General features: G+C 37.0%; 1 protein-coding gene across 5 annotated transcripts in view; it reads left to right on the forward strand.

Moving 5' to 3' along the window:
• The window catches only part of LOC110460848 (5'-AMP-activated protein kinase subunit gamma-1-like), a 331,224-nt gene that overhangs the window by 142,302 nt on the left and 163,900 nt on the right, over positions 1-25,022 (forward strand). For 2 of the 5 annotated variants that reach the window (XM_021514036.1, XM_021514038.1), the window contains exon 1: positions 16,059-16,371. The exons of the other annotated variants lie outside the window; for them this stretch is intronic. Coding sequence is in view for 1 of the 2 variants with exons in the window: in XM_021514038.1 (XP_021369713.1) it covers positions 16,369-16,371 (3 nt within the window). In the remaining variant the exon portion in view is untranslated. Of the gene's footprint in view, positions 1-16,058; positions 16,372-25,022 lie in introns of those variants that run through there. 5 annotated transcript variants of the gene reach the window in all.

Below are 25,022 nucleotides of genomic sequence, written 5' to 3' on the forward strand. Positions count from 1 at the left end.
ATTAGAATTGATCCCAGGGTCTGCCCCACCCTTGCAGACTTGGCCCCTGGGTCATAACTTTGAAACGGTTGAGATCCCCACCCCAAAACTATATATACAAATGCTTGGCAAAAAGAGACAAATGCAGTCACGATATTAGAATCGATCCTGGGGTCTGGCCACAACTCTAGGGACCTAGTTTCTGAGTCAAAGCTTGGAAACAGTTGAGATCCCCACCCCATAACCATACATAAAATTTCTGGGCATGAAAAATCTAATATAGCTATGCTACAAGGATTGGCCTTAGGGTCTGGCATATTCCCTTGATCTCATTTGGAGAATAGTTTGCCATGATTGCTTAGGTATCCAGGTGAGCGATACAGGCCCTCTGCGCCTCTTGTTGAGTCATCATCTAGATCTAATTGTCATTCGTATGGAAAATAAAACAAAGAGAGTGCATAGTGATACATTCAAGAAGAAATCACTTCTAAAATACACAAATCCTTGTTTTTGTCCAAGACTTTTTGTATAGTTTGCATGTTAAGATGGTACAAACTATTTTTTTTTTATCAAAGTGAGAAGAAGTCGATATTTCCTTGTTACTGTTTGTGATGTCCTGCCTAATAGAATTGGCACATATAGCTCTGATACCAGGTTCTTTGTGAGACTCGGAGGAACCAAGGCAATTTCCTGTCCAGCCTTCCAACATAAAATATGGTGTTTATAGCACATTTCATGTAGAAAAAATATTTCTTATGGGGAAAAAAAAAATCCTGATCAGGAAACCAGATCGAACCCTAGCGTCCCCAAGGAATGGAGTCGATCAGGAATGGAGAGGCAAACCATTTTTGAATGTCACTTAGCGACAATCTTAATGTGTGGTTACACAAAGAAGGAATTGGTTATGTGTTTGGAAGATTCCATGGTTTAAATCCTAAAGGGCTTAGTCCATTAATATGTCAATTTGGGAAGTTGATAGAAATTGATGATACCTATAAAGTTTAAATGACCTAGCTAGTGCTATATCTCAACAGTAGTGAATTACAAACTACCCAATAACAGAAAAATGTATAAAAGTCCTGTGACGGCATGTTCAAATGTCATCAAGATTTGTTTTTGAATCTGAGGAATTTTTAGTTTAGCTCTAATTTATGTTCAGTATAATATTTAGTTAGGTGGACTGGAACAAGATTCACTTCATGTAATAATTTAGATAACCTTGTCTGATCATGGGCCATAGAACCAGTAGCTTTTCTAAGTTCGATCTATCCTCTGGTACTTAAGTATTGGTGATGCTTTTATTCTCCATGAAAACAGCAGTATTTTTCCGAGATTTAAAATAAATCCCAGCATGTTGGACTTTTGTATTGCTGTCTATATATACTGATAAAAAAAGAGATATGTTTGTTAAAGAACAGAACAGCAGCTAAGTTCTGCTTGTACAGTTTAAACCTATAAACTTTCGTTCTATGTGCAGACTTTTTGAGACAGTTTAAACCTATAAACTCTCGTACTATGTGCAGACTATTTGAGACAGTTTAAACCTATAAACTCTCGTTCTATGTGCAGACTATTTGAGACAGTTTAAACCTATAAACTCACGTTCTATGCATGTGCAGACTATTTGAGACGTCAGTTTAAACCTATAAACTCTCGTTCTATGTGCAGACTATTTGAGACAGTTTAAACCTAGCTATAAACTCTTGTTCTATGTGCAGACTATTTGAGACAGTTTAAACCTATAAACTCTCGTTCTCTGTGCAGCTAGACTATTTGAGCTGGGGCACTGTGCTGGTTTGAACCCATCAATTCTTGTTCAATATGCAAACAGACTACCAACTGACACGCCCTGCTGTCCGTTTGTGTGAGAAAGATCACCATACAAACTGCATCAACTGCATCTATCGGATCTGGTCTTGAGAAAATGTAATAAGAAACATTGATTTTATACTCTCCTGACTCTGTGGTAGCAATCACTGATACCATATTTTGAACACAGGGAAGTCACAAATGTCAGTTGTGTCCCAGACATGACGCTGATATTCCAAATCTATCACTGACAAATAGGAACCCTAGAACTATGTTTGTTCTATAGGGACAAACTAATAAGGGTTGAGTCCCTAGATTATATTGGCTTTGTCTCATATAAAACTGCAGCTTGACCATTCTTCTTGCCAATGGCAAACTATTTGACAGAAACAGGATGTGCTGAAGCCCAGGATAAATGGTAATGGTAAACAATGAAATGGAGTTTTGGGTAATTTACATCTAAATGAAGGAAGATGTCATTTGTTACATGATTTCAATACTGTGTAACAGGAAAGAGAATAGTGTGCTTCCACCTCGATCTCCAGGTTCCCAGTGGGACGCTCTACCACTGAGCTAAAGGGAAATTCACCCTAGCTAGAAGGCGACCTTAATCCTTTGTACAATTAAAACCTGCCACAACTGTATAATTGATGTAATTAACACTGCATCATTGTTATTTAACTTATAAGTATTCAGCACCAATGCAGTAATGTTAAGCTACATTTAAGGTTATAGTTCTTATTCTTTAAAACAACATTATACGTTTTATTTTATATGCTTCCGCCATTTAAAGGGAGAGGGAGGGGTGAGAGGCTTTATAAATGGCACTAACGTTTGTTCTGTCAAGATCCGATTCACTGTCATGACTCTGCTGACTTCATTTCTTAACCATTTCTTAACAGATTTCCTTCAAAGTTTATACAAGGGTCAGGTATGAGAAATAAGAATACCTCAGATGAGTTCATATTTCAGAGCCCAATTAAGGTCACTGTTGCTATTTTTAGGTCAAACTGATCAAAGTCGTTGTTACTATTGACAGAAAATGGTCAAACAATGAAGCTAATATTAAAGGGGCAACGAGGGATTCATGTCTTACAGATGTTTTCTAGTTTTAATATCATAAAAAAATACACCTATATTTGCTGCAGAAACTTTTTACAAAGTTCTTTTGGAAGGTTTTACTGTCAGAAGATTACGGAAGCCTGCAGGTATAGCTGCTTTAATCTCCCAAAGGCTGATGTCAATTTCCTCCGCATAATGATTTCATTTCCAACTTGTCAATCATTTGCCCTACAAGGGAATTCCCTTAGAAATGTTATAACCTTGTGATAAGGTCAAAAATACAGCCAGTTTGTAATGGAACTGTTTGATCTGTGACTGGTAAAAAGATATCTGTATAATCTGTGAAGAAATTATCATTACCGGTAAAAAAAAAAGCCAGAGATTTTAGAGTTCTCCAGTTGCAATTAATGTCTCTAATGTAACATGTTTAAAAACCCTATGAATTTGGATGTATGTGCTTGGTTTATGTGATTTCATTAAATCCATTTACATGTAGATTTACCATATTTTCGAATAAATGCCCCTTTCCTAATGAAACTATAACCCTCTCCCTCCCCCCATGCTTACCCGACCAACTTTGTTCCACTCTTGTTAAAGTCAATTAAAGAATGCTGTAGGAAAGATATATTCAAACTGATACTACAATGTTTACAAGTCTCTATTTCTCCCACTCTTCATTGGCCTGTTATTTCTTCACTTTCCGAGCACATTTTTAGATGCATTCTTCACAGACAGACTAGTAAACACTGTCCAATATGTTTCATGTAAAGATTTTGATTACATTATAAACATGAACTTGGCACACAGAAGACCAACTTGTTTGAGTGTGTTTCAATGTTAACTGAGGTCTGTGTAACTGTAAACCTACGTTTTATATAGGGCGTTGTTATACTAATAAGTAATTTAATGTTAATAAACTGCACATGTAGGAGTTCATGCCAGCCAAATTTGATCGTGTATGTTTGATCAGATAGTAGAGATATACTAGATTGAAGTTATGGCCCTGTAACTGCCGGTCATAACTTCACATGTTTTATAAAAAGCAAAACATTGTGGCTCAATGACTGTATGTCAAAATGTGAACCCAGGTCAGTGAGCTTTGGAACACAGATAATTCCTTGTCTGGCTAAGGAATGTCTTGAAACATGAATGAAGAAACATAACATATAGATTTAATGCAACTTCATGTGAGTTCTTTGAAAAGACAAATGTGCTGAAGATGTTTTTGGATTTATAGAAATTGTAATTGATATCAAAATTGCTCTTTTTTTAAAAGCAAGAACAAAAGAAAAATATGGAAAATTGAATTGGTTTTGATTTGAAAAAAAAAAAAAATCATAAAAGAATGATTTTGTGATGTGAAATGATTCTTTCTTTGCAGAATGTCTATTTCTTGAATATTGATATTTTCAGATTAAATTCTAGATTATTGAAGTTTCTGGCTTGTAGTTGCTTCTAGATTATTGAAGTTTCTGGATTATTGAGGTTTCTGGATTGAGGTTTCTGGATTGTAGAGGTTTCTAGATTATTGAAGTTTCTAGATTATTGAAGTTTCTGGATTTTTGAGGTTTCTAGATTATTGAGGTTTCTAGATTATTGAGGTTTCTGGATTATTAAAAGGTTTCTGGATTATAGAGGGTTTTTTCATTATTGATGTTTCTAGATTAAAGAGATTTCTCAATTATTGAGATTTCTGGATTATAGAGGTTTCAGGATTATTGTGTTTTCTGGGTTGGACAGGGTTGAGATTATACAAGTTGCAGTTATTAAAAGGATTAATGGTATCATTGTCAGTATTTTCAAAACAATTTTACACACACTGGCCAAGGTTCTGTACCTAGACAGACACTGGCAAAGGTTCTGTACCTAGACAGACACTGGCCAAAGTTATATACCTAGACAGACACTTGCCACGGTTCTGTACCTAGACGGACACTGGCCAGGGTTCTGTACCTAGACAGACACTGGCCAGGGTTCTGTACCTAGACAGGCACTGGCCAAGGTTCTATACCTAGACAGACACTTGCCAAGGTTCTGTACATATAGACAGACACTTGCCAGGGTTCTGTACCTAGACAGACACTTGCCAAGGTTCTGTACCTAGACACACACTGGCCAAGGTTCAATACCTGGACAGACACTTGCCATGGTTCTGTACCTAGACAGACACTGGCCAAGGTTCTGTACCTGGACAGACACTGGCCAGGATTTTGTACCTAGACAGACACTGGCCAAGGTTCTGTACCTAGACAGACACTGGTCAAGGCTCTGTACCTGGACAGACACTGGCCAAGGTTCTATACCTAGGCAGACCCTTGCCAAGGTTCTGTACCTAGACATACACTGGCCAAGGTTCTATACCTAGACAGACACTGGCTAAGGTTCTGGACCCAGACAGACACTGGCCAAGGTTCTGTACCTAGACAGACACTGGTGGAGGTTTGCTATGTTGACAGAGATATTTCTGACAACTGCTGTAATCCACATTTCCGGCCAAAACGTTCATGACAGGCAAAAACAATGGTGCTGGTATCATTTAGATGTTCTGGCTTCAGAGATCAATAGTCATTGTTGGGAATCAGTGATATTGGTTTGGAACCCACATCCTCTCACCATCGGGTCATAGACTGTTACCGTATTGGTGACAGAGTTTACAGGAATTGTTATACAGTGATATAACTGTTACTGATCAAACCTGAATCGTCATAGATCGTATAAGGGTTGGCCCTAATCATACAAATGTTTGTGTAGAACATTAACTCATTCACCCCTGAGGTTCCATGATGAACTATTCCAACCTTTGAATTGGAAGAGTTCAAATGTGTCTTCAGGGGGGAATGAGTTAAAGAATTTTCATTGAGATTACAAGAATTGTCGTCACTGTTTATACAATATCATGACTGTCAATGAATTTTGCAATATGAAAATTTCACTGTATTTGAAAATGTTCACAGTGATATATTTTCAATATTTACTGACACACATGTATCAACATGGAAAAATATATATGAATTAAATGAGAAATATGAACCTCATATACAAGGTAAGAAAGTATCTGTGAATGTTCGGTAGTGTCGACCTCAATTTCATTATTCAGGATATGTCGGGTGACCTTGTTCTTTATGAAAATGCAGATCCTATATTTGATCAAACTTGTTATGTCACCTGGTACTACAGGTATTGTTCAACCATACAGGTATCGTTCCTTATTGTCATAACGATATTGTTTGTACAATAAAGGCTGTGCCACCTGATCGATCATACAGAAGTGGGCCGGGTCTGAAAATAACTTACAATTACAGTAGTTAAACATCATATAACAGTTTTTGTATTTACTGAGCTTCGAAAAATATAAAAAGTAATATATCATCTGACTTTGTCATAGATTTTCAATCTCTGGGCAGACATGTGCTCCAGATATTGGATAAACAGGTATTTCAGGACAATTTTTCTATTGGTAGATCATCACATAAAAAGCTTGGTATTTCAAATATAGATTTACGTAATTGAAGAACAAATAATTTCCTCAGTCGAACATTCTGTGTGGTTATTGACCCATTGCCGATAGGAAAGCAGGGCAAGGTATACAACATACATATATGTACTGTAATTGATCACATTAACACATACAAAAACTGTTAAACACTAGAAAAATTATCAAAATATTAGAAATAAAGTTACATGCTCATTAAATGTTCAATGACGTCGGATAGATGGCAAGATAGACGTCCTGAGCCTACTTCGGCAGAACAAATCAATTAAAAAGTTAACATTTTCATCCCAAGTTAAGGGGAACCTCAATCCTACATAGGCAAATTTGGTTTAAAAAAATAAAAAAAATAACCAAAGATAACATCTTAGCACAAAAAATATCATGAGGTATTAACTTGGAATAGCTTCACTCATGATTGTCACAACTATACGACCTAGATGTTCATTGCAATGAAACAGTACAGAAAAAACTATTTAACAAATCTTTAAATTTTGTCCAACATTTAGGTTTTCCTGTTGAAAGCTCTGTTAAAATATTCATTCTCGGAAGTTGTCATGAATTTAATGTGACAAGTATCAATAAAAACAGAAATGAATTGTGATTTACTCACAAAATGCACGAGGAAACAGTTTTACATTTGGGTTCAGTAAACAATCATCAAGGTTCAAACAGAGGTCATTTCATGTTCCTTGTTTCTACATCTTCCTGGAGCACATAAAAGTTGTATACAAAAGTGTGGATTCTTATCAGAAACAGGATTTGCTGTATTAGACAGCTGAGATGTTAAAATGCCAAAATGTGTCCCTTCCTTTAGATCAGTTTTGATGGCATATGGTGAATCCAGGTGATTGAGGATCTGTAAAAGGATTTCACATTTATAAATGCGTTCTTCTCTACTGGAAACAAGAATTGTGTGTTAGCTTAAATCTAAATTCTATTTATAAAGAGGAAATGATCTATCTCAGTTTATGGTTTCTGTTTCGAGGACTTGTATATATCATCATTATGTATTTGACGTACTTGAACACTTCCAAAAAAATCAATTAGTTTACTACACTATTTTTTACACAAAAAATGTTGATTGATTGTGGTACTGAACCCAAATGTTAAGAAAAACTATTATCAAAAATATTTACTAGTTTTCCTCTTATAGACATTAGATATCAAACAATGAGATGGTGACTTTTCAAGATGACATGTCCTGATAATCCTTAATTAACACAGGTATATCATGCTGATATCCTTAAATAACAGTAACAGGTATAACATGATCATATCCTTAATTAACACAGGTATATCATGATCATATCCTTAATTAACACAGGTATATCATGATCATATCCTTAATTAATCCAGGTATATCATGATCATATCCTTAATTAACACAGGTATATCAGGTTGATATCCTTAATTAACACAGGTATATCATGATCATATCCTTAATTAACACAGGTATATCATGTTGATATCCTTAAATAACAGTAACACAGGTATAACATGATCATATCCTTAATTAACACAGGTATATCAGGTTGATATCCTTAATTAACACAGGTATATCATGATCATATCCTTAATTAACACAGGTATATCATGTTGATATCCTTAAATAACAGTAACACAGGTATAACATGATCATATCCTTAATTAACACAGGTATATCAGGTTGATATCCTTAATTAACACAGGTATATCATGATCATATCCTTAATTAACACAGGTATATCATGTTGATATCCTTAATTAACAGTAACACAGGTATAACATGATCATATCCTTAATTAACACAGGTATATCAGGTTGATATCCTTAATTAACACAGGTACATCATGATCATATCCTTAATTAACACAGGTATATCATGATCATATCCTTAATTAACACAGGTACATCATGATCATATCCTTAATTAACACAGGTATATCATGATCATATCCTTAATTAACACAGGTATATCATGTTCATGTCAAGTTTTTTGGGAAAAAAAGGTACAAGGACTTCCAATGTTGAATCAAAGAGGTAACTTTCACAGGAAAGGGGAGATAACTTACAGCTTGGATAAGTATCACAGCTGAGGGAGGTAATTATCACAGGTAGGACGATTAATTCAAATAGTGTAAGGGGAAATAACTATCACAGGTAAGGGAGGTAATTATCACAGGTAGGACGATTAATTCAAATAGTGTAAGGGGAAATAACTATCACAGGTAAGGGAGGTAATTATCACAGGTAGGACGATTAATTCAAATAGTGTAAGGGGAAATAACTATCACAGGTAAGGGAGGTAATTATCACAGGTAGGACGATTAATTCAAATAGTGTAAGGGGAAATAACTATCACAGGTAAGGGAGGTAATTATCACAGGTAGGACGATTAATTCAAATAGTGTAAGGGGAAATAACTATCACAGGTAAGGGAGGTAATTATCACAGGTAGGACGATTAATTCAAATAGTGTAAGGGGAAATAACTATCACAGGTAAGGGAGGTAATTATCACAGGTAGGACGATTAATTCAAATAGTGTAAGGGGAAATAACTATCACAGGTAAGGGAGGTAATTATCACAGGTAGGATGATTAATTCAAATAGTGTCGGGGAAATAACTATCACAGGTAAGGGAGGTAATTATCACAAAGGAGAAATAACTTGCAGCTAGAATAAGTATCACACCTGAGGGAGGAAATTATCACAGGTAAGGAAAGAAACTTATCACAGGTAAGGGAACTAATCTAAATATAGTATGGGGAAGAAATTAACTCAGGTAAGGGGAAGAAATTATCACAGGTAAGGGAATTAATCTAAATAGTGTAAAGGAAAAAAACTATCACAGGTTAGGGGGGAAATTATCACAGGTAAGGGAATCAATTAAGATAAGGTAAGGGGAAAAAAACATATCACAGGTAAGGGGAGATTACTTTTACATTTAGGGGGGATATCTTTCACAGCTAGAAGAAATAAAATGAATGGTTCCGCTTTGAAATCTAATGTTGGTAAAAGTTCACTTTAAATTTACTGTCGTAGATAACAAGGTGCGCAACATCAACTAATATGAACTCGAGGCTATGATGCCCTGTAGTTATGATGGATCACCATTAGGAGGTATTGACTTGAAATCTTCAGATTCTAACGATGATCTATGATATATAACAAATGTTTGTAATAGTGCATTGGCATCGTACTGCTTTTAAAGCGGAGGACAACATGATGAATCGGATAATAACTATCATAACGCTATACAATAATGGGCGTTTGGAAGAAACTAGTTACTTTTTATACGGGAGGTTGACATTGACAGAATGGAATTCAATGTCTTCATTCTGTCGGGATGGATACAAGATGTACGCAATGGGTTTCTGGTGTCTGTCAAATTCAGTTTATATATGGGGGAAAAAGAGACCAAAAACGTGTTTCATTAGAAGCAAATGTTTGCACTCGCTTACATTGGTAATGATGAATCATCTTTATATTTTTATAAAAAATACTGCTAGCAATCGTCTAGCCTAAGGCAGGCAGCATAATGGTAAGTAAACAAAGACGAGTGATGTTCAAGTCGTGTCTTATTTGTGTTCAAGCCAAACCTTGCGATACAATATTTCAAGCCTAACTGGTGTTGACAGCCCATCAATAGATGTCGTATACTAACTCTCTTACTTATGCAGCTGTGTTCAAAACACTTTGGTCTAGAAGATGTGTGATATTGGCTACATATTCTCTTGTTAGTCTGTTGATGTTGAATTTCACTCCCTATTAAACCATGTTTATATCGGATTTCACTCCCTGTATACACGTTTACATCATATTTCACTCCCTGTAACCATACTTATATTAGATTTCACTTCTGGTAAACTTGTATATTTCAAATTTCACGCCCTGTTACCATGTTTATATCAGATTTCACTTCCTATAGCAATGGTTATATCTGATTTCACTCCCCTTATACACATTTACATCAGATTTCACTCCCTGTAACCATGTTTATTACAGATTTCACTCCCTGTAACCATGTTTATAACAGATTTAACTCCCTGTAACCATGCTTATTACAGATTTCACTCCCCGTATACACGTTTACATCAGATTTCACTCCCTGTAACCATATTTATATCAGATTTCACTTCTGGTTAACTTGTATATATCAGATTTCGCTCCCTGTTACCATGTTTATATCAGATTTCACTCCCTGTTACCATGTTTATAACAGATTTCACTCTCTGTAAATGTGTTTATGCCTGTTTTCATTCCCTGTAATCATTATAATGCCAAACGTCACTTCCTGTAAATGTGTAAGCATGTTTTAAATGCTGAACTGTAATTTCCCAGAACGATGGACATAGTAAAAAGTAATTTTCTGATGTGCAGAATGTGAATTTATACAGAAAGATGTAATAAGCAGCTGTAATGGGTTAGAGTACCAGATGTAAATCCTCAGGACTGTAGTCTGTTCTCCCACACTATTCCACATACATTTCCAACTCCCAAGACAAGACGACCATGGAATTTATTGCTTCAGGCGTTGTTGAATTATCTTAATGGGTTGATTAGCTGTCCACAGTGAAATATGTCAGTCATTTGTGAACCACCCAGCAGACCTGAAGTTCTTTTGTTTGCAATAAAACTATACACAATAAAACATCTTCAGGAGAATTGTGGCACTACCTAGCGCCTGCAAACAAACCGTCTTGTTAGTTGTTAATGCTGTTATGTCTGACATTTGATATAAAATCTCTACACCCTCTGGGTGTAATTCAGTATTATGTCATATGTTTAATTAAACATTTCATCATCAACACAACTATTCAAAAATAATTCCATATCGAAGCTACCCAAAAGTCCTATACCTTCTTCAGCTTTCATCTAGCATGAAGGAATTGTGAACGTTTGTATTTACGCAGCATTTTGCATCATTTTTTTTGGTTTCTTAATATACTTATGGTATAAAGTCTTAATATTCAGCCCTTAGCTTAATTGGATGGATCTTGGGCAAATATCATTTTACCAATCTGATTAAAATCATCTGTTACATGGCTCCACCTGAACATCTGAATGTGCCACGGTCAGAGTCACGTTCAAGTGACCTTTAGATGAACCAATCAGAGGCGCGCTGGCAAAAATTTGCTAGCGAATCGGAATATCATGGTTGATAGATAAATAGCGAGGGGTATCGAACAGATTAGTTATCAAAATCAAATATGGTGTCGGGAACTGACATTTCTACGATGCCAAGGAAAACGTACCCATTTGGTAATAATTGCGTAGGCAACACCGCCATACAGTCTTTCTTCTCTAATAAAGCTTTGAATATCTTTTTCTGTTTGGGTTTCAGATGATCAATCTCAAATAACTTCAGAACTTTCGCATCATTCTCATCAATGTCTGCCATTTTTGTTACAACTCCGAGCGCCCTTTTGAAAGAAGGTGTCTGATTGGTCAAAATTTAATGAGTATTTATAAATATAAAGGTCACTTGAACATGACCCTGACCGTGGCACACTCAGATGTTCAGGCGTAGTACAAAGTTAACGAAGCCATGTAACATATGATTTTAATCAGTTTGTCATTTTACCTGAATGTCGGTGGAAAAAATAGTTTCTTGTTTGTTCAAATAAATGACCTTGACCCACTTTTAAAGACACATTTGTTGTCAAATGTGATTAATCATCAAACACATTCTTAACATATCTGATTCCTGGAGTTAAATACATAAAATCTTCATTCCACAGAAAGATCTATGCTCTAAGTTAAATAAGTGAAACTCTTCATTCTATAGTATTCAGGGATTAAACTAGGCAGGTTTTAAGATGACACAGATTCAACTTACAGCAAAACCACATTGAGAGATAATAGGTTTAACCCTTTCACCACTGTGGGTTTAAGTTCATTTAAGCTTTACAGCTGATCAGTTGTGCATATTTATACAGTGTAACAGGAGGAAGGAAATTGGTTTGTACATTCATTTAATTCCCCGAATCAATTCAATATCCAAAAAAGGCTGATTTATAAATAGAAGCTTTATTTAAAGGAGTGGTAGGACTTCTTTTCATTAAGGAAAATCACGGTACCAGTTTTTTTTAGAATTTAGAAGCATAGATGGAGAATGAAAATTCAGGAGGTCTTGAAAGTATAATCAACTTTGAAATAAATGAAATATATGGCCATTGTATTTCATTACAAAACCCTGCTGCTGTAACTATATATTATCACGTAGTGTAATCTGTTATGTAATTGCCAATTTGCCCTTCCGTTTCCATTCATCATTGTTAGATATCATTCAAATTATGGCTGATTTTATATAAAGCACCCCTTCACATGCTTTTGATCCAGTTCATGATGTTATCATAGAATTTCCCAGAAACAACTTGCAGTGATGATTTATTATGGTATTTCAGCCCTGTGCATTTTCCCTATGATCAAATACAGGCCTACAAGCCTCGGCTCCAGACTTCCTGGAGAGGACGAGTGAAGATTGAATTATTTCTGCTCTGCAGAACTATTACTTGTTTTGGCGACACATTTGGTGTTTTTTTTGGGAGGTTGAGAATAAACACTGCATAAGGAAACCATCCTTATGCATACTCTATGAAAACCTTTTCACTTCATCTGTAGGAAGGGTAAGTCCCCAATGTGCAAGTAACACAGCATCCAGATGTCATATCGTGATGTTAGTGATGTTCACTTGGTATTTGCCAAACAATGTAACAGTCTTGTAATTAAAGCAAGAAGGTCCAATTAAACATTGATGGGGAAAAAAACATCAGCAGATATAGTGAAATTTTCCTTTTGTTTTACTAAAATGTTAAAACAAAATTCTCATTGACCTTTATTGACAGTCTTCTTCTAAGTTGCGGTCATATGTGAATGACAATCATGTTTATGTTCACAAAGTGATTGACTTTTACAAATTTTCTGGCTTTAACTTCTAAGAAGATTACAAATTATAATAGATACATTGAACAGATCAATTTGTTCAGCTCACCTGGCCCAAAGTCCAGGTGAAAGGCTAACAACTCTGCCATGACCATGTGGGCTTTTTTATGGGTATTCCAATATCCTCCCATAGTAAGACCATCTGTATGCTTCCATCTCGACCAACAAGAGTGATGAATACGATTTGAAAAAATCTTTCATAATATTTTGTAAAATAAATATACTTTATGTTTGCATAACTATGAAAAAAATTAAGGACCTTTATTGGCATTTAAGCAAGGTCATTGGGGTGAGATATGTTACCACAGTAGTAGTTGGATAGGTAACAACAGGCAAGATGAGCAATGCGGGCCCAATGAACCTCTTGTTGTAATAAGTACTTCGGTTTTAATTCCTCATAGAAATCTTTTAATTATTTTTCAAAGACAGTGGCACTAAACCTGAGAGTTATGTGTTAAAACTGAAGTATTATTGCAATATTGCATGATTAGAAATTTTATAAGTATGATGAAATATTTTACATCGGAAGAAACCTGTTGCCTGCAGTCACGAAGTGGTATTAACCATTTCACCACTGTAGACCATAATAGACTCATCCAGATCAATGCATGGGAGAGTCTACCTAAGTTACATAGGGGTGAAAGGGTTAATGAATTGATGTTCAAGTCTCACGTATTGTCATCAACATCGTTATATACAATGGGCACGCCATACCTAATAGGTTCATTGCCCTTCGTAGTTATACAAATTATAATGCTTTGATATGTTCAGGTGGGGAAGGATGGTTGCTCTAGTGATTTGTTTTGGTGGGGTAGGATGGTTGCTCTAGTCAACATAGTTATATACATGACTACATTGTGATTTGTTTTGGTGGGATAGGATAATTGCTCCAGTCAACCTAGTTATATAAATGACTACATTTTGATTTGTTTTATTGGGGTAGGATAGTTGCTCCAGTCAACATAGTTATATAAATGACTACATTTTGATTTGTTTTATTGGGGTAGGATAGTTGCTCCAGTCAACCTAGTTACTTGAATGGCCACACTATGATGTATTATCTAAGTTTCAAGTCGGGAAAAATTAAGAAAATAGCTTGTTAAATGGCTATTATGAGATAATTCAAAACATTTTCCCCCTTTTACTGGGAAAGACTTAGAAAACACATTTGCTGAAGGCCCTTACTTTGTCTATTTCCGACACAGCCATGAAACAACTGCATATTGATGATGATGATGTCACAATAATATCCTTATTGACCTGTGACACCTGACCAACCTAATAAGAGGGTTGTTGGGCGATGCAGTGGAATGCACACTTGCCTTTCAACAATGCAACTCCAGGGGTTTGGTTCCCCGATCAGGTGAGATATGCTTGCAGCATTGGTAGTAAGATATTTCTGAGCACGGATGAATGTAAATAGAATACATTAGATATTGTAAAACAAACCACAGCTGCTGTTCATGCTGGTATTGCTAAAATGTATTGAGATGCAGGCAAAATGATTTGACCTTCAGGATGTAGATTTACATTGATGTTGACCTTGAACATCTGTTACATGTACAATCTTTTTATGCATCTACGTAACAAAAATGTTAATATATTTCAATATTAGTACAACATGTGCTTTTGAGTAATTCCTGAATTGATCCTGGTATCCATAACACATTTGGGAAGGAATCCTGACAAATTTAGGAAAAAGGACTGATTTCCAATTAAAACCAGTTTATATAACAGTTAAACCACCTCCCTAGATACAAAAGTAAAACAGGTAGGCAATACAGGCACTGTAGGCCTATTGTAATTCGACCTCTTTTACCTGTAATTCAAATATTGGAAATATTTCAACAGTTTAAATGTCCTGTGCGCTGACCTGCACTACCCGCAGTCTGTTATAGTTACATGAAATACTTTGAAGGATATGTGTATTGTCACCACAGACAATGATTGAACTCCCCTGTACAAACGGTTTTATTTGTCATTGACATGTTCAGTAAACAGTGCTGAGGAATATGTTCTGGAACATCTAGACTAGAGATCACCTATAAAGGAGAAAGGACCTTGTGTTGGTAATTTAGCCTCCTATAGTCAGGGTCAGCAAACTCATGTCCTTAACACGACCTCAGATGCTGGGAAGATATTAAAAACAAGAGGCAACCCCTCAAAAAAAAATAAAAAATGGGGCAGATTGGATTCAAACCTAGGACCCCTGATCTATTGGCAGACCTTTAGAAGTCAATTGATTTACCTGATCACCAATAGCAACAAAGATGAACATTTTAGTAATTCAATATGTAAATTAAGATGTGAATGTAATGATGTAATAAATTATTAATAAACTTCAAACGGTGTCAGTGATAAATTATTAATAAACTTCAAACATCAGTTAACCTACCAGTGTTTGGTGAGCTAAAGTATAAAAATACTGAAGTATATAGCAGGATGACATTGACTATCATATTCATCTGACAATAAAACCATGCCTGGTAATAAGCCCACCATATCCAACTTATGATATCCCATATATCATAGTGACCCCCTGGGTTTATAGCAGGAGTATTACGGTAGTACATGTCAAGATATACAGCCAGTACTCAAGGATTATAGAAAGCTAAGTTTAAGGAAGTTAGATTTGTCGGACCATAGTTCTGCAATGATAAATACTTATCTATTACAATTACCTGTATATATATATGTAAATGATGCGCTCATATCAAGTTGTCTGATCACTACTGTGTTATAGATATCAATATACATGTAGCCACTCAAGGGTAACAGACTGTCATTGACTCAGAGACTTCAAAAACTGACGGGTTAGCTTTGTTCATTAGTTCTACAAAGTCTTATAGATAGTCCAAATGTATGGCAGTTCATGGTATTATTGGAAAACTATAAGCCTCAGTGCTGTGTGAAATACCAATGGACCTGTAGCCACTAGTGTGTGGGGTATTGGAGAGTATAGACAGTACTGGAAGTAGGGTAAAGATTTGGTTTGGTATCGTCCGGGAAGTAGGTCAGGTGTCCTTTGTGACTGCCTGATCATTACATGTGTTCACTGCTGTGGTAGACTCCACAAGGAATAGCAGGCTTCTGCACCTCATGGTGAGTACATCTACACTATATAGCATTTTGATAACTACTTATAGCTACAGGACAGTTTTGTAGTGTGTCTCTATCACGTTGTCATTGTACCAATGTGAAATTTTACAGCTCGGAGTGTGACTTCAGAGTGTTCAGGAAGTACGGAGGAAAGAAAGCATGGTGTTATATGAAAAGCATGGTCTGCTCTGCTGTGTATCTGTTGTGTGTTTTATATTTTTCAAGATTTTGAAGTTTGTGTTCCGAGTGTGTGAGGGAAGGTTTATTAATATTTACGGACTTTGGAAGAAAAGGCCTAAGGATAATCTGAAAACACCAGCATATTATAAATGTGCTTATTTATTTTCAATACCAATCAGGCCAGATATATTTATTTCTGAATTCTGCTAAAACCACCAACATCCCATCAGAATCAAATGATTTTATCTCCCTATATAGGAGTAAATTGAAAATCTACGGTTATGGTTGGTTGATTTTGAAAATCTGAGTTTAAATATGAAGTTGTGTAATTGTGTGATGCACATGTGTGCATTGATGACATGGCAATGTGTTTGTGTGTGCTTTGTGTTTGAGATGACTTTAAGAGGAAAAGGAGATTCTGTCACGTGTGTTAACATTTGTGTGTCTGATAGGGCATGCATGTCTGGGATTGGTGAAAGTGGAATTCACACAAGACATTACATAGGGGCAGAGGATGCGGGGGTTGGCAGGGAGGGAGATTGACTGCTGTGTGTGTGTATCTGCTTAGGCGTATGGGTGTGTCTGACAGTAATTTGAGTGTGAAACATGATTATGTATGTCTGGGGGGAATTANAGTATAAGTGTTTATCTCATGTGTTTGTAGGTATGTTACTGTAGTAGGATGAGGAATAGTGATAAAGATAGTGCCGTCGCTGGGGCTCGAACCCACGACCTTTGGCTCTCCAACCCGATGCTCTACCGCTGAGCTAAAGGGAAAAATTCCTTACAGCTGATGCTTGTAAGGCGACCTAATTAATCCACATCTTTTACACTGTTCCTTCCTTTTTTCAAACACCAACCCAGGTTCTTTGACTCCCCGCCAAGGGTTCTCCTACCGTAAACGGGGAGGGTCACCAGCACCAATTATAGTAGGACGAGGAATAGTGATAAAGATAGTGCCGTTGCTGGGGCTGGAACCCGGGGGTCGCAGCTCTCCAGTCTGATGCTCTACCACTGAGCTAAAGGGGAAATCCCTACAGCTGATGCTTGTAAGGCAACCTAATCATTTGTTTAGAGTTGGTCACAGAAGGTCAGTAGAGGAGATGTGTACTGTAATATCAGATGGATTCTAGGGGACAGTGAAATTGGTTTACTTAATTAATGATTACCAGTGTTGATAAATAGCCTGACATAGAAATGGTCCACTCCACAACTATTGGTTTAATCTCACAGCTGACCACACACCTCTCTGTTAGGTGTGTATTTGCATACATCATATGGCCTTGGGGCTGACCAATACTGCTGTTAATTGACCTCTGCATGAATGTCCAAAGTGCTACTGGACCAGTTAAACTGTGTCACTTGAATCCCACAGAGATAAACATGCTCCTGATCAAAGCATGTAATTATAATAGGATAAAGAGAAATGCAAAGGCCAGACCGGGATTCAAACTGGGACCCTCTGAACTATAGACGCACACTCTACCAATTGAGCCGACCGGTCGCCAACTATTGAACCAGTAAAGTTTGCTACTTAATAGATATTCTATGGATCACCTGTCCATACAGTCCTTTTAGGGGATTAGAATAGATCTGTAAGCCCGTGTGACCTTACTTACTGGGAGCTTCAATACATATAAACAAATTAAGTGGACTCGTTTGAGATAGGTCAACAAAAGAAACTTTAAATTTGAAACCTAACGAGCTGCCAGAGTTTATGTTGCCATGGAAACTGTATGCTTGACCTGTGGATTATGTAGAAATGTTGGCATGTTCACGGAGTGCTTGGCCTCTTTAGATTATGAATGTATTGTTGTGTCCATAAATATATTGTTGATGTTGACAGAAGCTTTGAACTCTTTGTTATATGCTTTCTGATCATGACAGGAGCATTTGTCATAGGCTGTATATGGTAATTTCTATATAAATCTCCAGTTCCTAAATTAAGCTGTAAAGGTTACAGATACTATAAACTATGGTTCCCCTTCATCCTGGTGTGAGTTCTATCACATGGCATGCTGTCTGGAAACTAGGACAACTGGTGCACTTGGCCATATTCTGACTTTTCGAACTGTTCATACTGCCACACTTCATGGAGAATGGACAGGGAGCTAAATATTATTTTAAATCAAAGGCATACAGATGAGATTGCTATCACCCCACAGCCAGTCAGCATCTGATCAGGAGGGTTGGTGCTGCTGCCTGGAAACCAGCAGAATTCCAAATTCTGCTGCATGTACCAGCAGTTCTACAGATGGTGTTTGGCTGTATTTTACACAGTGGTATTATTCACTATCAGTATTACCTCATTCACCCCTGAAGACACATTTGAACTCTTCCAATCCAAAGGTTTGAATAGTCCATTACAAAATTGCAGGGGTGAATGAGTTAAGATACAATGGCCTTGTTATCTGCTGACCTCTACAGTAGAGTGTTTAATGTAGCTCCATGCTACTGACTAAATAGCTATAAAACTGTCAGACTTCAGAACAGGCCCTCTTTTTAACAGGAAGGAAGGCTCAATTATTACACAACATAAACATTTTAGAGGGGGGGGGGGGGACTTGTTAACAAGATCTAGACCTTGAGATATTGAAGGGCATCTATAACTGGTGTACAAGTGCACTTTGTCTTAACAAGGTCTTGACCTTGAGAGGTATTGAAGGTCATCTATTGTTTACATGTGTACATTGTCTTGTTAACAAGGTCTTGACCTTGAGATGTTGAAGGTCATCTTTCGTTTACATGAGTACTTTGTGGCTGCATGCTCATGTGAAAAAAAGAAATATATACAATTTGCTGTATAACCAGGACCACATTTCAGACTCTAGAGAACTTCTTGATTTGTGTACCCGCACTCCGTAGTTAAGCTTGTGATAGTGCATGCATTGTGCAATGTAAATTGGAGGCAATTATTACGTTTCGCAGAAAATTGTCTCGGATTACGTTCTTCAACTTCTACGAGGTACCGTCAGAACCCCTGCAGGAAATTGGTGGTACTAACTATTTGGTCTATTACGAATGGTCATAAGTCCACAGGGATTAATCTAGGTTTTGGGGGAAGTGCCGTTTCGGTGAAAAGGGGATTTTTTTTCCCTAATAGGGGAAAAATACATAATCGGACTGTCTCGATGTTTGTTTATGTTATGTATGGGTACTAGCTGTTATTTCTTAGAATAAAAAGACCAGGAAAAATGACATGGGTACGCTATGAACTTGATCACTAGGGAGCATTTTCGTAATTGTGTTCATTTTCATGACTTTCTAGACGTCTAGTAGGATGGTCACCCAAGCCAGTCCCAACAACGAAGTTGATTTTTTTTGTAACTTCAGAGTGTTCTATAAATATCTAAAGTGAGCCCCGGGGGCTAATTTCCTACTCAACCTGACTTTTTGCCTGTTTGGCAAACATTGCATCTATAGTACGATCATTTCCTTTTGCATCTTTCTCTCTTATTTTTACACATAAAACCCTCCTTGTGCGACATGATGTCTGGTTAATTTTAACTTTAGGTTTCTTCCGGATGTGATGTTACACATGCGTACATCGGGTCACTTCTGCGCTTGACAGCAATGATGGAATACACGTTTCATGAACTCCGGGAAATAAACAAAAACGATCGATGGTTTTCAATTTTCGAGAATCGTTTTCTTTTGATGAGGAAAAGAATAAATTGCATTTATAATCAAGATTTTGAAATATTTATTTTGAAGAAAAAGGGGAATTTTAGGGGAAAATAGGGGAATTTTGGTACCTTTTTCTCGTGGGGGGAAGTGCCGTTTAACGGCAGCAAAATAAAGCTAGATTAGTCCCTGGTTCATTCAAGTTTTATTATGTAGTACATCAGATCGTACATTGGTTGGAGAACCTATATTTTGTTTCAATCCAACTACATGCTTTGTACCTTTATATTGATTTCTAGATTTTGCAGTCATTTTGACATAGACAATATATAACAACAAGAATCGTCGTACTGGCACTATCTTAATTTACATGGATGCAGTACTGTGCGGCTCTGAAATGGAAAGCTCATACACTGGAGAGTTAGTGGATATACGCTTCCTATCTAATTTGATTCTGAAGCCAACAGCTTCACCGTAAAACCAGCCACTGGGTGAACAAATTCAATAATACAATTTCAAGGAAAAGAATTGGAAGGACATTACTATAAAGCTTCAACATTCTGTTAAAATTGAAACTTTTCTGAAGCTGCATAACTTCATTGAAGGATATAATCGTATTATTTTCGAGTGAAACAAATTTGAGCGACACCTGGCTCTTTGAAAGGGAATCAAACAGTTTGAAATAAATCTATACTGTTTGAATGGACACTATGTGAAGGAGGTGACCAGCAGTGTTTGGAGGGAAATCACAGGATTTGCGGGATTCTATGGTATTTAAAATAAAACCACAAGATTTGAATTAGACAGGCCACCTTCCACTAAGTCTTTATGAAGAATTTCTCAGCTGCATTTTACTACTAGCTTATCTCCCCCTAGTTTAGAACTTAGGAATCAGACCTCCAAGTGATCAAAATATTTTTAGTTAAACTTTTTTCTTAATAATTCAATATTCAAGAGACGGTAGGCCAGTCTAGATTTGAATGTACGCTCCACTATTTGTAGAAAAATCACATCATTTGAAAGGAAAACTCATAACTTGAATGGAAACCACATATATAAAGAGAAACCACAAGGTTAGAAGAGAAACCACGAGGTTAGAAGAGAAACCACGAGGTTAGAAGGGAAACCACAGGACTGAATGGGAACCACGACAAAGTAGCAAGGAGTCACTTAATTTTGAATTGCCACTTTATACAGGTCATTAGAAACAGATTACAGAATGTTTATCAGGAAAACTGAACAGCAGTATTATCATATGCTCCAAACATATCCTTTATTTGAAGAACAACCCTAAAATACTGATATACATTTCAAGGAAAACCACATTTGGGTTACATTTTCGACACAAAGTGGTCAGGACATCCCATCCCCCCCTCCTGCCTCTGAGGAGATAAGTTTGTTCTGTCTTGTGTCAGCTGGCCAGTGTAGTAATAGAGGGGGGGTATCTTCTCAAGGATCTATATATGATACAGCACTCCAGGTCTGTGGTCCAGCTGGCTAGTATATGTGGTCAGTTCTGTAGGAATCTGCTGTGCTACAGGGAGGGGATTTTTTGGGGGGAGGTGGGGTATTATGATTTGAATGTGTATAGAACAAAATTACACTGACATGCTCTGAGTTTTTGGAAGATTCTTTTCTTTTATATATTAAACAACAGATTAAACAACAGATGTGCTCCAAAGGGATGAAAGATAAAAAATAAAATTAAAAAAATGTCACACCAAGCATAAAGATTTTGGCCTCCTGGCGCCAACTTCTTCAAGGGCAAAGTTGGCCATTGATTCAAGTAATATTGTCCATCTTGCTTCTTCAAAAGTAATGTGGGGGGGGGGGATCTTTTTATAGTTTGGAACAAAGGTTTATTAACATCACAGGTAAAGCACTCTTCTAGGTTATTTTGGGCAACCTCCTTACTTTCATTATATTTCTACAAAAACATCACAGATAACGGTCGGGTCTTCATTAACATTTTGGCAATGATTTCGGTTCCATTCTCCGTTTGGAATCAACAATTACAAACATGCACAGCTGACATACTCTTTGATGACTTAACTTAAAGGTAGGGTACCCGGTCTTATTGTGCTGCAAATAAAGTTATGGTGAACATGTGAAATTAATCTGTAATACTAACAGTGTCGTAAGCCTACAGGTACGTAATAGGATGGGAGGTGTCCTCGTGGAATTAATGTTTAAAGGGTTACAAAATAACTCGTAACGTTTTTAGGGTTTCTTGTTCTTTTACTCATAAAATCTATGATAAATAGGAGAGTATTTGTTAGGGAGTGAATACCTGTAGACGTATCATAATAAACAGTTTATATATGTTGTGGGCTGTGTTACGTTTGATCTGGGTGGGCTCATGATCAGGTCATTCATAAAGGGGTTTCTTACATGAAGTGAGTACATGTGCAGGTTTAGGGGGTCTATATTTTGAACTTAAGTATGTATGTATTTATCCAAAGTCGTTGTTGACGTTTTTGTTGTAAGATCTACCCTGTGTATGTGTGTTGGTACACCTGGCCTTGGTTATGACTAAGTGTTGACTGACTGAAATTGTGTTAGGTTTATTTATTTTGCCTGTTAGGTACCTATTGTATAGCATCTTTAAATTTCATTATTTTATAATATATTTTACGAGGAACATTTTCACATTCATTAGACAAACTGACAATTTGAAATGATACTTTTTCTCAAATTTGTTTCAAATCCAAAGATCTATCTTAGTTTAAACAATGTTTTTTCCCCCCCAGTAATTACATGTACATCAACAATCCTACAAAACACATGATATATCTTTTGTCTAAGGTTAGTCAGGACCAAGCATCGTATGTCTGTATATTTATATGTATTATTTGTTTCCATTATTTTCCTTTGCACAGCCTATATATAAAGGTAGATGTTCAATAAATAGTGAAAAGGTACTCTATTAGGTATTACTGCAGAAAGTTCTTGTGAGTAGTCTGATTTTCTAGCTGCATTAGATATCTAGGTTGTAACTTCATTCTTTATAGTCTGTCCTGGCTTTTCATTTTCTTGATCGTCTAATCCTCTATGATAAATTTATGAGAATTTGGGGATTTTTTTTTATAAAGTTAAACGGATATCAAAGTTGCGTGTTATCAGTTTTGTGTAATACTGGTTACCCTATCAAGACACTTGAACAAAGAGATTGGAAAGCTCTTCAGGGTTGTTAGATACCAAGGTGTATAACATTTGTTTAGATTGGTTTCTCTTAGACCACGAACCCAGCAGGTAGCAATTCAGGTATTGACAGATAGGGGTCACAGCTAGTGTCCATATAGGAGGGTTGTGTGAGGTAGGACAGGGTGTTAAAATGAAGGTTGTATGAGGTAGGACAGGGTGTTAAAATGAAGGTTGTATGAGGTAGGACAGGGCGTTATAAGGAGGGTCATGTGAGGTAGGACAGGGTGATATAAGGAGGTTTATGTGAGGTAGGACATGGTGTTATAAGAAGGGTTGTGTGAGGTAGGACAGTGCATTATAAGGAGGGTCGTGTGAGGTAGGACATGGCATTATAAGGAGGGTTGTGTGAGGTAGGACAGGGTGTTAAAATGAAGGTTGCATGAGGTAGGACATGGTGTTATAAGAAGGGTTGTATGAGGTAGGACAGGGCGTTATAAGGAGGGTCATGTGAGGTAGGACAGGGTGATATAAGGAGGTTTATGTGAGGTAGGACATGGTGTTATAAGAAGGGTTGTGTGAGGTAGGACAGTGCATTATAAGGAGGGTCGTTCGAGGTAGGACATGGCATTATAAGGAGGGTTGTGTGAGGTAGGACAGGGCGATATAAGGAGGTTTATGTGAGGTAGGACATGGTGTTATAAATAAGGAGGGGTGTGTGAGGTAGGACATGGTGTTATAAATAAGGAGGGGTGTGTGAGGTAGGACATGGTGTTATAAATAAGGAGGGTTGTGTGAGGTAGGACAGTGCATTATAAGGAGGGTCGTGTGATGTGAGGTAGGACATGGCATTATAAGGAGGGTTGTGTGAGGTAGGACAGGGCGATATAAGGAGGTTTATGTGAGGAAGGACATGGCGTTATAAGGAGGGTTGTGTGAGGAAGGACATGGCATTATAAGGAGGATTGTGTGAGGTAGGACAGGGTGATATAAGGAGGTTTATGTGAGGTAGGACATGGTGTTATAAGGAGGGTTGTGTAAGGTAGGACATGGCATTATAAGGAGGGTTGTGTGAGGTAGGACAGGGCATTATAAGGAGGGTTGTGTGAGGTAGACAGGGCGTTATAAGGAGGGTTGTGTGAGGTAGGACATGGCATTATATGGAGGGTCGTGTGAGGTAGGACATGGCATTATAAAGAGGGTTGTGTGAGGTAGGACAGGGCGATATAAGGAGGGTTGTGTGAGGTAGGACAGGGCAGTACAATGGTGGTTGTATGATGTATGTGAGGAAAGGCATTGTAAGGTTGTGTGAAATGGGAAAAGGCATAGTAATATCTGAATATCATGAACTTAACCTGTTAATGTCTCAATACATGTTTTATACTTAATACCTTAAACTTATCCTGTTTTGTGGATAAATGATGCTGAAATGTGTTGATTGTTGATTTGGACTGTGAACGGACACTATGGAGCTAATGGGTGGCCTCAGGTGTCCTACCATTACTAAAACCAATCAGCTTGTAAGGATAATCTGTAGATTCAATAGTAACTCCCAGAGTATAAGTGCTCTAAAACGGTTCCCCTTACACACTTCACAAACATAAGATGGGAAATTGGAGTCGATAATCAATAAGAAAGCCGGGTACTTGAGTGATGACAGAGTAACAGGTTTCTGTTTGCCTTTGGGATAGATGTCCTACAATTTCACG

This window comes from Mizuhopecten yessoensis, unplaced genomic scaffold (assembly GCF_002113885.1).
Source record: "Mizuhopecten yessoensis strain PY_sf001 unplaced genomic scaffold, ASM211388v2 scaffold10489, whole genome shotgun sequence".
Taxonomy (NCBI): Eukaryota; Metazoa; Mollusca; class Bivalvia; order Pectinida; family Pectinidae; genus Mizuhopecten; species Mizuhopecten yessoensis.